Consider the following 14,093-nt stretch of genomic DNA (forward strand, 5'->3'; position numbering starts at 1 on the left):
CTGATTTATCTTTATATTTTACTTTCAATATCATTTGCATTATCATGTTGTGGCATATACACTGCTATGCAATATGACTAGATCCATTCTCTTTGCTTTAAAAAAAGATTCAAATTTAAGCCCAAGATAAAAAGAAAAAAAAATCAGATTGGAAAAATGTCATATCATGGAAGATGTGGCATCTAAGAAATCATAAATAAGAACTTTCATTACAGTTCACTTACATTAAAGAGTGCCAGTCCTTGATAGCATCTCCGAAGGAAAAGTTATACATATGCTTATCCATTTCACTATTTTAAATAACGTCTTCATAAAAGAAATAATACCTTGACATAATCTTTAATTAAATTTGAAGGTCAAAGGAGCTACAAGAGCTCCACATTCATTTCCTAGATTAATTCATTTATTTCAACAAACATTCGAAAGGAGTGTACGGCATACAAAGATCTAGGCCAGCCCCAGATTGTAGCTGAAATGAAGGTAAAGGTGGTCCCTTCTCTGTTGGCCCCTAGTGGGGAGGAACAACATTAAACACAAGTCCCGGGGAAGCGTGGGGTCGGCATGCTCTGGGAGGTGGAAGCAGAGTCCTGAGCCATTTGAGGGAGGTAGGAAAGTACACTCTCCAGGAAGCTCGACACGAGCTGAGGGTCGGAAAGGGAAATCCACTCTCCAGAAAGCACAACATGAGCTGGGGGTCAGGAAGAGGTTTTCCAGTCAAGGATAAAACAAAAGGGCAACACTAGGAAATTGTTCCCAGGACCTGTGCATTCGGAATTACCCTGTTTCTCCACATAGGGTCAGGCATTTTTTTGCAGGAACTCATTGGTCCAAATTTCCCATCCCTTGAAACCCTCACCAGGCTCTGGAGACCCTCAGCCTGCCAACTGCATTGGTTGAAACTGGTTCCCGTTAGGTCTTGTTCTCAAGTGGTATATTAATTACTTCCCTTGTTGCTATAACCAAATGTCTGGCAAAAAGCAACTTCGGGAAGGAAAGGTTTATTTTGGCTTCTGGTTTCAGGAAGAACCCGTCACTCATGCCAGGGAAGGCCCCGGGGCACAAGGTGCTGGTTATGTTGCAGCTGCCGTCGGGAAGCAAAGTGATGAAGGCTGGTGTTCGGCTCGCTGTCCCCTTTGTTCCTGTCAGGGACCCCAGCCCATGGGACAGCGTCGCCTACATTCAGGGACGTCCTCAATTAACCCTCTCTGGAAACACCCTGGAAAACACTCAGAGCTGTGTCTCCTGGTTAAGTGGACAGTGATGACAAGTGGTTATGTCTCTCAGTTGCACAAGTATCAAGATGGTGCTCTGACAGGGGGTGATTCCTCAGTAAAGCTGATTTTGTCCCCTTAGGTTGCCACTGTGAATTGTGTCACCCGTAGGGTTCAGGGTATGAATAACTAACCTGTCCCGCAAATCACATACTTAGGAAATGTGAAGGTGGAGCATCAAGTCTCTGTGGCAGTGGGCGAGGAAGGCATCCCACGGGAGTGCTGGACAGGCACTACAAGACAGGCCCAACCGGGCCCTATGAGACTGGATGGACAGTGCAGGGCTCCCAGACTGCAGTCCTCATAGAAGCCTGGAACGTGAGCTCCCTCCTCAGAGGTTTCTTTAAAGAAAGCTGCTGCGGACTAAGGAGACAAGTCAGTCCATAAAAGTGCTTACAGGAAAGCACAGGAACTGAGTTTGAGCCTCAGAAGCCATGTTGAAAGTCAGGTACAGGGCTAGTGAGATGGCTCAGCAGTTAAGAGCACTAGCTGCTCTTTCAGAGGACCCCAGTTCAATTCCCAGCACCTAAATGGTGGCTAAGGACCATCCACAACTCCAATTCCAGGGAACCCAATGCCCTCTTCTGGCCTCCATGGACATTGGACACACACACACACACACACACACACACACACACACACACGCACACACACACAATGTGCATGCAGGCAAAATACTCATACGCATAAAATTAAAATAAAATAAAAATTTTAAAATGTCCAGTGTGGTGGCACATGCTTGTAATTCCAACACTGGAGAATCTGGGGTGGAGCCAAGTAATACATTTTGATAAGTTCCCAAGGGATGCCTAGGTCCACACTGCAACACGGAAGTGCAGAAGCTAGCATGGGGGCGGGGTGCTTCCAAGCTGGTCTGGAGGCACACAGGTGGCTTCTGGGAGCAGGGAGGGTGGAGCACAGCATCAGGCCCTTGATGACTTGCTGGTGCAGAAGCCAGGGCTCAGAGTCTTCGTCCACTCACATCCCAGACCACAGACTGGCAGCCGGCTGCCATGTGAAGTCCACTCAGAAGGCCTCCTCCTCCCTCAGCTTTCTGCTCGTCACATGAACCTGCAGTGTATTCCTCAGCAACCGAGCGAGCTGGTGTCTCTTATCCAAAATGTCTGGGGCTGGAGGTCTTTCCGAGGTTGTTTTTACATTTGCACATACATGATGAGATACCTTGGGTGTGGGACCCAGGTCTAAAGATGAACTCATTTGCTTCCTATGTACCTTGTAACACAGCCTGAAGATAATTTTTCACAATACATTTTATTGATTTTTTTAAGTTAACATCCAAAGTCATAAATTTCATCATGGCATTTTCATGCATGTGTCACACTTGATTCAAACTCACCCCATTCCGTGCCCCACCTTCCCAGTGCTCCCTGACCCGCCTCTGGCTGGTTCCCCCACGTAGCCTCTCCTGCCACTTTCTCAGGCCACGTGTACTCCATTGTCTTCCCTTTCCCGCCACTTAAGGTCCCTTCCTCCACTCTCATGATCCACTCTCTGGCTTCATGACCTACACACACACACACACACACACACACACACACACACTCACAAATATACATAAACACACACCTCTAAAGAAAAATTTAAATCTAGGTTCCACATATGAGAGGAAACCTGCAGGATTTTTCCTTGAGAGCTTGGCTTATTTTATTTAACATAATGATCTCTGGTTCCATCCATTTTTCCTGAAAATGTCATGATTTCATTTTCTTTACGGTTGAATAAAATCCTATTGTGTGTAGGTATTACATCTTTTATCAATTTTTTTAAATTTATTTTATGTGTATGAACGTTATGCCTACGTGTGTGTAAGTGCATCCATGTCATGCAGTGCTCAGATGACAGAAGAGGGTGTCAGATTCCTTGGAACTGGAGTTACGGATGGTCGTTAGCCACCAATGTGTGTGCTGGAATTTGAACCGAGTCTTCTGCAAAAACAGACAGTGCTCTTAACTGCTGAGTCATATGTTTTCTTTAGTCAGTTATCTGTTGATGGGCATCTAGACTGATTCCATTTCCTAGGTATTACACAGTACTATCTAAGAATTTTGTATATGCAACTATTTTGTGATACAGAATTTTCCATTTGTGGATCATGTCAGCACCCAAAATGTTTTGGACTCTGGAGCATTCAAGATTTGAAATTTTCAGAATAGGGATGCTCAACCTATCATTGTGATAGCGGCGAGTGCCAAGTGCTGGGCTAAGTACAATATGCAAGTTAGCTGATTAACCACTCAGTGTACCCCTCTGGGGTAGACACATGTGATTCCTATTTTAAAGATGTAGATACTGAGGTTGGAGAGGTGGCTCAGTGAGTAAGAGTGCTTGCTGTGCAAGCAACAGAACCTGAGTTCAGAAAGGATACCCAGAACTCATGTAAAACCTGGGCATGGCCGTGGGTACCTATAACCCCCAGCACTGGGGAGGCAGAGACAGGCAGTTCCTGTGAGCTCACAGGCTGAGAGGCCAAAATGGTGAGCCTCAGAGTCTGAGAGATGTTGTCTCACACAGTAAGACAGAGTGTGGTACAGGAAGACACCTAGCATCCTCCTCTAGCATGCCCATGCATGCACACAGGCCTTCACAGCCACACGCATATGCACATATATCATACACACATAGATAAACATAAATAAATATATAAATGATTTTTAAAAGATGGGTGCTCAGGCACAGAGAACCCTGGATTTGCTCCAGGACAGGCAGCTCTATGAGGTGGTATCAGGACCCACACCCAGGCTTCCCTCCCCTCGGTTGGTTGGTTGGTCCCATCTGTCTGCTAGAAGTCCATCTAGATGTTCCATGAGGACTAACAGATCTGGAGTCATTCCTTTCTGGCCAGCTGAGGGTAGTCAGAAGCAGCTGCTCCTAAAAGAAGGCACAGGGGCTCCCCAAAGAGACTACCAGCTGGACTGAACAGACTAGTTGGTGCCTGGCCAAGGATTCCCCCCAGCTAGCAGCCTGGGGTGGAGAGTCAGGCCAAGGTGCCTTTAGCCCTGGCTCCTGCTACCTGTCTCCAGGCTTCTTGATCTCTGTGTACTTTCACTGCCTCTCCACACAACAGGAGTGTAATTCTACACATACAGGATCCCCATGAGGGGAAAATGACACAACATGGGCCTGTACCTAGTGTGTGCTGAGGGAATGTGACTCGCCTCCTCAGCCCCTTCAGTGGACCACTTCTGTTATCTCATGCCATCCAGCCACTCCTAGGACCCCTTCTTGCTACCCCAGGAGACCGGGGCTGAAGAGCATCCCCTGGGAGTTGTGAACTTGAGATGTTATTTCCAGACATTGGAACGTTCAGCCAAAGATTCCTGCCTCTCCAACTCAACTAGTGGAGAAGGCCAGAGAACCAGATGATAGGTGTGCCCTGGTGCTAGACAGGGCCTCGCCATAGATGATCTCATAAAGGAAATGGAGGCAGAAGACAGGGGAAGACACCCCCCGTGGTACCCTGAAGATCTCGGAGGAGTGAAAAGTGGGCAGTGGGAGAATTTGGAAGTTGATGACGGTGTTGACTTTGAACTCCCATTGGCATGGGTTATAGTCTCCATTCTGCCACTTAACTTTGTGACTCTGGACAAGTCACATGACCCTTCTGAGCCTAGGTCTCCTCCCCTATAAGTCAGAGTCAATAATCTCTACCTCATATCTGTTGTAAAGATTAAAATGAAGGTGTGTCTTGGGACACTGGTGAGCAGTTATTGTTTTAAGGTTCATCTTACAACCAACACAGGTGAACACACACACAGCCCACAGTTATTTGTCCATTAAATTTTCAAATGTATTGACTGAGCACTCTGTGCCCGGTGCTGGGAATAAAGCCACGCCCTGGGCACACACATAAAGCTCTGATTTCCCAGTGCTTACCCTTCAGTGAGAGATGACAGTCAGGATACAGCTGAGTAAATAAAACAATACTAGTAAATGCTGCAGACACATTAAAAATGGACGCTGTGACAACACAATGTTCTCTCTATCTTTGTCCAACAGGTGGGTTCAGAGGAGCAAAGGATAATCCAAAATGCCCAAGGAATCTGCTTCCTGTCTGCTCCTCCTGATTTCTAGCCATTGCAAAGTCAAATGTCCCCCAGCCAAGTGTGACCCCCACTTAGCGTGCCCTAATGTGATGGTCCCTGTACTTGGTTTTCAGGAGAGCAGCACCCTCAGCTGAATTTTCAGTAGACAGAACTCGCCATTTAATGTCCTTCTTGACCATGATGGGCCCCAGTCCCGACTGGAATGTGGGCTTATCTGCAGAAGATCTCTGTACCAAGGAGTGTGGCTGGGTCCAGAAGGTGGTGCAAGACTTGATTCCCTGGGATGCCGGCACTGACAGTGGAGTGACCTATGAGGTAGGTGTGCACCTGAAGTGGAAGGCAGGCTTCCCCAGCGACAACTCCTGGCCCAGTACTCTTCTAGGTGTCTGGAACACAGGGGTGGGTTTGACCCAGATGTTTTCTTTGAAACCCTCATCTGGTGAGTGTGGCCAGTATGTTCAGTGTACCAACTGTATTCAACTCTGGAGCCGTCAGAAAACCAGGGAAAGGGCTGGGGAGATAGCTGTCAGTGAAGGATTTGTCATGCAAACATAAAGACCTGAGTTTAATCTCCAGAACCCATGTGAAAAGGCAGGCATGCTGACACATGCTCATAATCCCAGTGCTGGGGAGGGGAAAACAGAAGAAACCTTGGTATTCACTAGCTAGCCAGCCTAGCCCACGTGACAGGTTCCAGACCAGCTGATCAGCACACCGTGGTTTCCAAGGCAGATCTACCTGACATCCTGATTTGTAAATCGTTTTTGTTTTCATTTATTTGTTTGCTTTTTGCCATTGTGGTTTGCTTTTAGGTTTTATAGTATTGGGGATAGAACCCAGGACCTTGTTCATGCTGGGCTTGTGCTCTACCACTAAGCTACATTCAGAGCCCTTGTTTTTTTAATTTTTAACATTTTTATAAATTCTTTGAGATTTTCATACCATGTGTTTTGATCATATTGACCCCCATCTTTACCAACATCCACTCCCGCAGCCCTATCCGCCCAATTTTTTCTTTTTTTTTTAATAACCCAATTAATGACTCCAATTTATGTTGTCCATATACTCTTAGAGAGTGCTCAGCCTACCAGAAGCCACACTCATAAAGAAAACCGACTCTCCCTCAGCCATCAATGCAAGCACTCTTAACCTTAACCTCTGAGCCATCTCCCCAGGCCTCCCTCTTTTTCCCCTCCAACCTTTGTTCTGTTTTTGTTTTTGTTTTGAGACATGTTCTGGCTGTATAACCCAGGCTGGCTTCAGCCTTGTCATTACAGGTGTGGGCCACTATGGCTAGCCTGTAAATAGACGGCTTTGGAAGCCTGCTGTATTCAGTCCATTGTGTATAGTCGGGGGCTACCTTCCCACTGGAAGGGCTCAGCTGCGTAGTTGTGACAGATACAGTGTGACTCACAGAGTCTACAACCTTTCCATCTGACCCGCTATAGAGAAAAGTGTGCTTCCTAATCCAGCAAAAAAAAAAGAAGAAGAAAAAAAAAAGCCTTGGATTCAGGTCAAGCTGGCTCAGCCATTTCTGAGCTTGGATGACCTCTTTGAAGTGTGTGCTGGACATGGCCTTGTAGAGTATGTGGAAGAATTCGGAAGCAAAGGTTTACAGATTTCCAAGCACAGAATCTGCATGAGTGAGCATCCATAAATACAGTTGTATTTGTTAATTTCCTATTAGAGCAAGGTCCTGAGTTCAATGCCTAGCATCTCTCTATTCCCCCCACCCTTCAGAGTTTTTGTTCTGAGCCACAATAACAAATTGCTTTGTGGCTCTCATCATGCGTTCCCCACTCTGTGTGTCTGTTTATGCCCACAGTCACCAAACAAGCCCACAATTCCTCAGGAAAAAATTCGGCCCCTGACCAGTCTGGATCATCCTCAGAGTCCGTTCTATGATCCAGAAGGCGGGTCCATCACTCAAGTGGCCAGAGTTGTGATCGAGAGAATCGCCCGGAAGGTACAATGAGACTACAGGTTTCTGCCCTAGAATCGCTGATGGCTCTGGTAGGAAGCATCTTAGGATATGAGATTTCTGGGTCTTCTACGGTTTCAAGTATGCAAATTATCTTATAATATGTAAATTAGCAAAGAAACCCAGTAGTGAAGCCTAGTGTTTAAATGAATGATTTGATTCAGGCAGGTCAGTGTCATCATGAGTTCCATAGTTGATTACTAATGTCTGCCATGGTCAGGACAGCTGCTTAGCGAACCCTACTTTCTGGTGTTTCTTTTGAGTCAGGTTGTGAGTGTTGGTCTAGAGCTCAGCCACAGCAAAAGTTTTATACACAGTGAACATTAGCTCTAGGTCTTTCACCCTCTCTTTGTTTTATAATATGAGCTCTCCACATCCAATTCCTCTTGCAGGGAGAACAATGCAACATTGTACCAGACAATGTCGACGACATAGTAGCTGATCTGGCTCCAGAAGAGAAAGATGAAGGTACGCTATTCTTTGTGACAGGTGACAACATACATTGACATGATCCATAGATGTCAGAGATGGTAATCCCATGCCTGAGGATTTCTCCTCAAGAAATAACCAGGGAGCTGGAATGGAGCTCAGGGGCCAAGCATATGTTTAGCGTGTACCAAGCCCTGGCTTCTATACCCAGAACCTTGCTAAAGAAAAGAATAAAACACAAGGCCCAGGTCAGGCACCAAGTATACTACAGTTGGTGAAGGTATGACATTGGAGTGTGCATTTTACATCAGCCCTTTAACGTGGCCATGAAAATCGCATATTGATATGATTTGCAGTATCCAGACCACACGCCGTTTTGATTCTTGCACTGGCCTGTGAGGTGGGACAAGTACACCCAGTCCTCAGCCAGGTAGAGGCCCAGATCTGACAGGCAGGAGAGAGGCAGAGCCATGAGCTGAACTCCTGGGAGAACCAGGTCTCCTGGTAGAACCTAGACTTTCATTAGCCTGTGACCTTGGCAAGAAGCCAACCCTTCTCCTGTTCCCTCACCTGTAAAATGGGAATAATGACAGATCTCCACCTCAGAGAGAAAGAGGACCAGTGAGCTTAACGGAGCTGGGTTCTTCTTATGCTAGCACATATAAGTGCTCAGTGAACATCAGCTGCCCTTAATCTCAGCCTGACACATGTGGGTGGGGCCAACAGGAAGAAGAAAGAGCTGTGTGTTTTCTAAAATTGCCCATAAAATGCCTGCACACAAACGGTGTCTGCCAAAGTGAGAGGCTGATCATGAGACAGACGTGCACAGTGAGAGAATGGTCCTCATTTAAGGCATTTACTAGCAGGATGCTGTCCCTCCTTCTTAAAGTAGGAGAATGTCTGCTTCCATCCCTGGAACACACAAATGAGCTTTTTCTAGGAAGAGGGCTGGTTGCAGCTTCCGCAGGCTCCCAGGGAAACATGGCAAACACTCTTTGCAGATGATACCCCTGAAACCTGCATCTACTCCAACTGGTCCCCGTGGTCGGCCTGCAGCTCCTCTACTTGTGAAAAAGGCAAGAGGATGCGACAGCGCATGCTGAAGGCGCAGCTGGACCTCAGTGTCCCCTGTCCTGACACCCAGGACTTCCAGCCCTGCATGGGCCCTGGCTGCAGTGATGAAGGTAAGGAAGCAGTGTAGACCAGCTGACAGTTCAGGAAGGGGAGCTGGGAGGTGGTACAGTGGCAGAGTGCTGCCTAGTACTTGGGAGGCCCTGGGGTCATCCCCAGCACCACCACCACCAATATACATATATATAATTTGGGCTAGAGAGATGACGCAGTGGTTAAGAGTGCTGGCTACTCTTGCGGAAGAGGGCCTAGGTTCATTTCCCAGTACTACATGGTAGCTAAGCATCTCTAACTCCAGTACCAGGGGCTCTGACACCCTCTTCTGGCCTCTGTGGGCCCTGTGGGTACATGGTGCACTTCCATGAAGCAGAACGCTCGTTTGCATAAAATTTTTTTATTTAGCTTTTTTCTTAAAGTTCATGAAGGAAGGGCTGCCTGGCAACATGGGTCCCTCACACCCTGGAAGGCAATGTCCCTGGAGTCGAAGTTGGACTTCATTAGAACATCCCTATGGGTGAAGTGCAGCTAGAGTAGATGCCTTCTGCAAGATCTCGAGGCTTCTGAACATACAACCCATTGTAGGACATTGGAAGGATACTTGAGGTTGACTGGCCTCTTCCTTCATGTCACTTTTATGTAGCCTAGGAAACAACCTAAGGAAGGTTCAGAGTCAGAGTCGGAGGGTTCAATATGGTTGCTTGATTCCATGCACTGTGGCAAAGCATCGTGGTAAGCAAGAAACAGGGAGACGGGAAGGGGTCAGGAGAGAATTCCGTCTAGGCATGCCTTCAGTGAACAGTTTCTCCTGCTAGGGGGTCAGGACAAGAGATGGATGCCCTTCTAGGACATGCCTTCCATGAACACTTTCCCCACCTAGGCCCTACTTCCTAACATCTCACAACCCCCCAAGATGCCACCACCATCTGGGGTCCAAGCACTCAACCTGCGAGCCTGTGAGGGACATAACATAATCAATCATAGACCTCTCCAGCCATGAAATGTAATAGATGTAGACTACAGAGCTGCAAACATAGATGTGTGTTATGACAAATTATAAATGAGTAGCCTGCTTTGGGATCTTTAGTGCCAGCTGCACCACCCCCAACCTTTCTTGGGGGCTGAGGAGTTTGAGGAAGGGCCTCACTGTGAAGCCCAGGTCAGCCTAGAAATCACTACATAGCCCCATGCTGCTCAGGAACCCATGCTTGTCCTGTCTCAGCCTCCCGGGGGCTGGGATTACAGGCATGTGGCACCGTGCTGGGCTTCCAACTGCTTATTAAAGCAGCTGCCACTCCTGGCCCCTCTTCAGTGTGCCGCCCTGGCCCATGTCAGGACCTTCAGGCTGATTGTGTACTTTCTCTATCTGAAACTGCTCAAAGGTCAGGCTTGATCTACAGGCTTTCGATACCCGTCACCAAAGCAGAGCCTTCGAGATTGCAGGAGGCTGTTTGCTGTACAAAGTTCGGCTGCCTGTTCCTCCGGGTGTGACCTGTCTCTCTGCCTGAACAGGTCTATACTGCTTTCTCTTCTTATTCTCTCAGAGATGCAGGGTAACTTCCTCCTCTCCTGACCATGAACCGATCTCCCTCCCAGGGCTCCCCTCCCACACGGCTTATTGCTGAGCCATTCTCTTTTAGAATTTTATTTATTTACTTATCTATTTATATGTGTATGAGCGTTATGCCTGCATGTGTGTAAGTGTACCTGTGTTGTGCAATGCCCAGCGGAGGACAGAAGAGTGTGTCAGATCCCCTGGGACTAGAGTTACGGAGGGTTGTTAGCAGCCATATGGGTGTTGGGATTTGAACCCAGGTCCTTCTGCAAGAACAGCCAGTGTTCTTAAACGCTGAGCCATCTCTCCAGCCCCTGTCATTCTTGTCCCAAATAGAGCACTGTGGAGGGGAACAAACCGCACTATACACAAGCCTACAAAGAGAAGGGAGAACGGGTCACTGAAGTCAACATAAGGCGCTTTTCTTAGGACTGGGGCTCCGGAGCTAACAGCTGTAGTGGAGTTGAAGTCTCTAACCTCCTCCTTTTCCTTGTCCTCTAAGGAGGTCACTATTATATCAGGCAGGCGCTCCTAGGAAAATGACAGTACTGAGATTCACTGGGTTGGGCCTGGTCCTTGTAAAAGCCACACCTCCCAGTTCTTTTGTAGCCACACCAAGGTCCCCTCTGCCCTCACTGAGCATGCCCGGTGTGTTGCAGATGGCTCCACCTGCACCATGTCAGAGTGGATCACCTGGTCACCCTGCAGCATCTCCTGTGGCATGGGCATGCGGTCCCGGGAGAGGTACGTGAAGCAGTTTCCAGAGGATGGCTCAGTGTGCACGCTGCCCACCGAAGAGACGGAGAAATGCACCGTCAACGAGGAGTGCTGTGAGTCGGGGTGCCTCCAGGACGGGGGATGGGCAGGCGGGTCCAACAGCACCCGTGCAACCCCAAGTCAATGTTCCTCCCAGCTCCCAGCAGCTGCCTGATGACCGAGTGGGGCGAATGGGACGAGTGCAGCGCCACCTGCGGCATGGGCATGAAGAAGCGGCACCGCGTGGTCAAGATGAGCCCTGCAGACGGCTCCCTGTGCAAGGCAGAGACGTCCCAGGCGGAGAAGTGCATGATGCCCGAGTGCCGTGAGTGGGTGCACGGGAGGCCTTCGAGCAGGGGACCTCGGACCCAGACACTCAGCGCCTGCACACTAGATGGATGAGTAGGGGCCGAGGGAAAGCACGGCCTGGTCTCTTAGGGCAAGATAAACCTCAGGTGTGAGGTGTGTTGCATCAACCAGACAGGCTCTTTTAAGGTTATTTTAAGCAACCTGGGGCTTCTGGGTATAATACAGCTGTGATCCAGAGAAGCATTTTCCTTAAGACAGTGGAGAGGGGCGACAGATTTAGGCAAGACACACGGTGCCCAAGTCCAGTCCACTCTTGTTTGTTTTGGAGACAAAGTTCCATGACATAGCCCTGGCTAGCCTGGAACTCACTGTGTAGCTAGACCAGGCTGACCCGCAACTCAGAGATCTGCCTGCCTCTGCCTCTCCGAGTCCTGGGATTAAAGGTGTGCACCACCTTGCCTGCCCATTCCTGTTTTAGGACTCAGGTCTCATAAAGCATTACCACACCCTCGGTATGCACAGGTGTGTATAGAGCCACGCAGCAGCACAAAACAGTTCCCGAGCACACAAGCACACATAGGTTCTAGGGATTTCAGAATCAAAGTGCTTTAAAATAGTAGCACTGAGCCAGTCCCCGTCTGGTGCATGGCTCTTGAGTGAGGGGTGTTCATCTTACTGAGACCCTACTCAGACCTTCAGTGATACCTCAGTTGAGAACTCATGCTTTGCAATCACTGCCCTCCTCTCATACCCACTCACAACCAGCAGCGAGACGCAAAAATGTGATGAGCACAGTCGGCCGGGGGCCACTTCCCGCTCCAGGCTGTTCGGCCTTATTAGAACTCATGAGCCAATTCTATTTTATTCTGGGGGCCAGAGCAGGTAGGGATATTGTGGGGCCAAGAGCAAAGACAGCCAAGGGTGCCTGTTCTCATTGCCAAACTTGACTCTTAACCTAGACACCATCCCATGCTTGCTGTCTCCGTGGTCCGAGTGGAGTGACTGCAGCGTGACCTGTGGGAAGGGCATGCGGACCCGCCAGCGGATGCTCAAGTCTCTGGCAGAGCTGGGAGACTGTAATGAGGAACTGGATCAGGTGGAGAAATGCATGCTGCCCGAGTGCCGTAAGTCGAGGTCCTGGGTCCACCCTTCTCTCTTTCCAAGTTCCTCAACCTGGGAGCACCCCTCTCCCCCACACTCAGTCCAGCGCTAGAACTGCTAGATAAGGAGATGGTGGATAAACTGCTTTGTACACAAGGATGAGGACCAGAGTTTGGATCCCCAGAACACATGTAAAAGCCAGGCAGGCAGGCTGGCTGCCTTTATCCCAGCACTCAGGGAAGGAAACGCATCCCCTGGGCAAACTCAAACTGACTAGCTAGACTAGCTAGAATCTGTGAGTTCCAGGTTCAGCAAGGGACCCTGCCTCTATAAATACAGTGGAGAGTGACAGAGGAAGACACCAGAAGTCAACCTTAGGCCTACACGTGTGTGTGCACACATGCACACGCCCAAAAAGACATATACTGCTAGATCCTATAGTGAGACTATTTGCCTAGTTAAAAAAAGAGTGAGGTTTGGGTTTGTGTTGGCATAAACTCTTCAATCTTACTGTTGGCTGCAACACACATAAATTACAAGTATTAAGTCTAAATGGGGGACTAATATCAAACCCCAAACACAAGTCAGTAACTCTGAATCCTTTCCTTCCCTTACCCCAATTATGGGCTTGTCTGACCCATGGACTTTCTGAACCTTTTAATCCCATTCCTGCTGCATGTGATCATTTTATTTACCTTTGACCAGAGGCTGGGCATTAAATCAATGATTCCAACAAGCTGGTAAGAAACCAGCCAAGTTCTTAAAAGCTCGCTGCCCTCCCCACCTCCATCTGAAATCTGTGTGGCCAGCAGTTGGGATGACACAAGGACTAACCTCCAAGCAGAGAGCTTGTTTTTCTGGCCAGCAGTCCACTCCAGGTTTAGGTTGTGCGAGGGTAGCATGGCCTTTGTTTCTGATGTATTTTCTGGCTTCCTCTAGATGGTTGCCATCTTTGAGTCTCCCTCCCCACTCGGGCTGCCTGCCTGGTCAGATCTGAGCTCTGAACTTTCCTGGCTACATAACCTTCAGCTTCTCCCTGTTCCTCAGTTCCCTATCTGTGAAGCAGCAGAAAAACACTCTCTGGGTTATTCTGAGGATTGGGCCTGGTTACTGGCACCAAGTGTGGGCACCAGACATGGTAGGTGCAAGCGTTGAACTCTACAACCGCTACGGAACTTATTTTAACTAGACTCAGTCACATGTGCAACTAGCCTACTCTGTCAACTAAATAAAGCCTGGGGATTTTAATAACCATAGATAGTTCACAGTTCAACCTCACTCACTGGATTAGGGCTCTAGAGCCTTTTTATTTATTTATTTTTTTTTTTTTGGTCTTTTTGAGACAGCGTCTCCCTGTAGCCTCAGCTGCTGTCCTGGAGCTCATTATGGAGACCAGGCTGGCCTTGAACTCAGTATTCTTGTAAGTGAAAAAAATACAAATTTTTTCTTTAGTTTTTGTTTTTAAGGGATATCATGAAATAGTTTGATTTTTACATGGC

The 14,093-nt window shown here is 48.2% G+C and overlaps 1 protein-coding gene across 1 annotated transcript in view; it reads left to right on the top strand.

Moving 5' to 3' along the window:
• Spon1 (spondin 1) overlaps nt 1-14,093 on the top strand; it is a 332,365-nt gene that overhangs the window by 311,737 nt on the left and 6,535 nt on the right. The window contains exons 8-14 of the mRNA XM_008853516.3: nt 5,449-5,650; nt 7,161-7,301; nt 7,709-7,784; nt 8,747-8,929; nt 11,088-11,258; nt 11,342-11,509; nt 12,453-12,617. Coding sequence (XP_008851738.1) covers nt 5,449-5,650; nt 7,161-7,301; nt 7,709-7,784; nt 8,747-8,929; nt 11,088-11,258; nt 11,342-11,509; nt 12,453-12,617 — 1,106 coding nt within the window. The remainder of the gene's footprint in view (nt 1-5,448; nt 5,651-7,160; nt 7,302-7,708; nt 7,785-8,746; nt 8,930-11,087; nt 11,259-11,341; nt 11,510-12,452; nt 12,618-14,093) is intronic.

The sequence above is a fragment of the Nannospalax galili genome, unplaced genomic scaffold (assembly GCF_000622305.1).
Source record: "Nannospalax galili isolate Female #2095 unplaced genomic scaffold, S.galili_v1.0 scaffold44, whole genome shotgun sequence".
NCBI classification, from domain to species: domain Eukaryota; kingdom Metazoa; phylum Chordata; class Mammalia; order Rodentia; family Spalacidae; genus Nannospalax; species Nannospalax galili.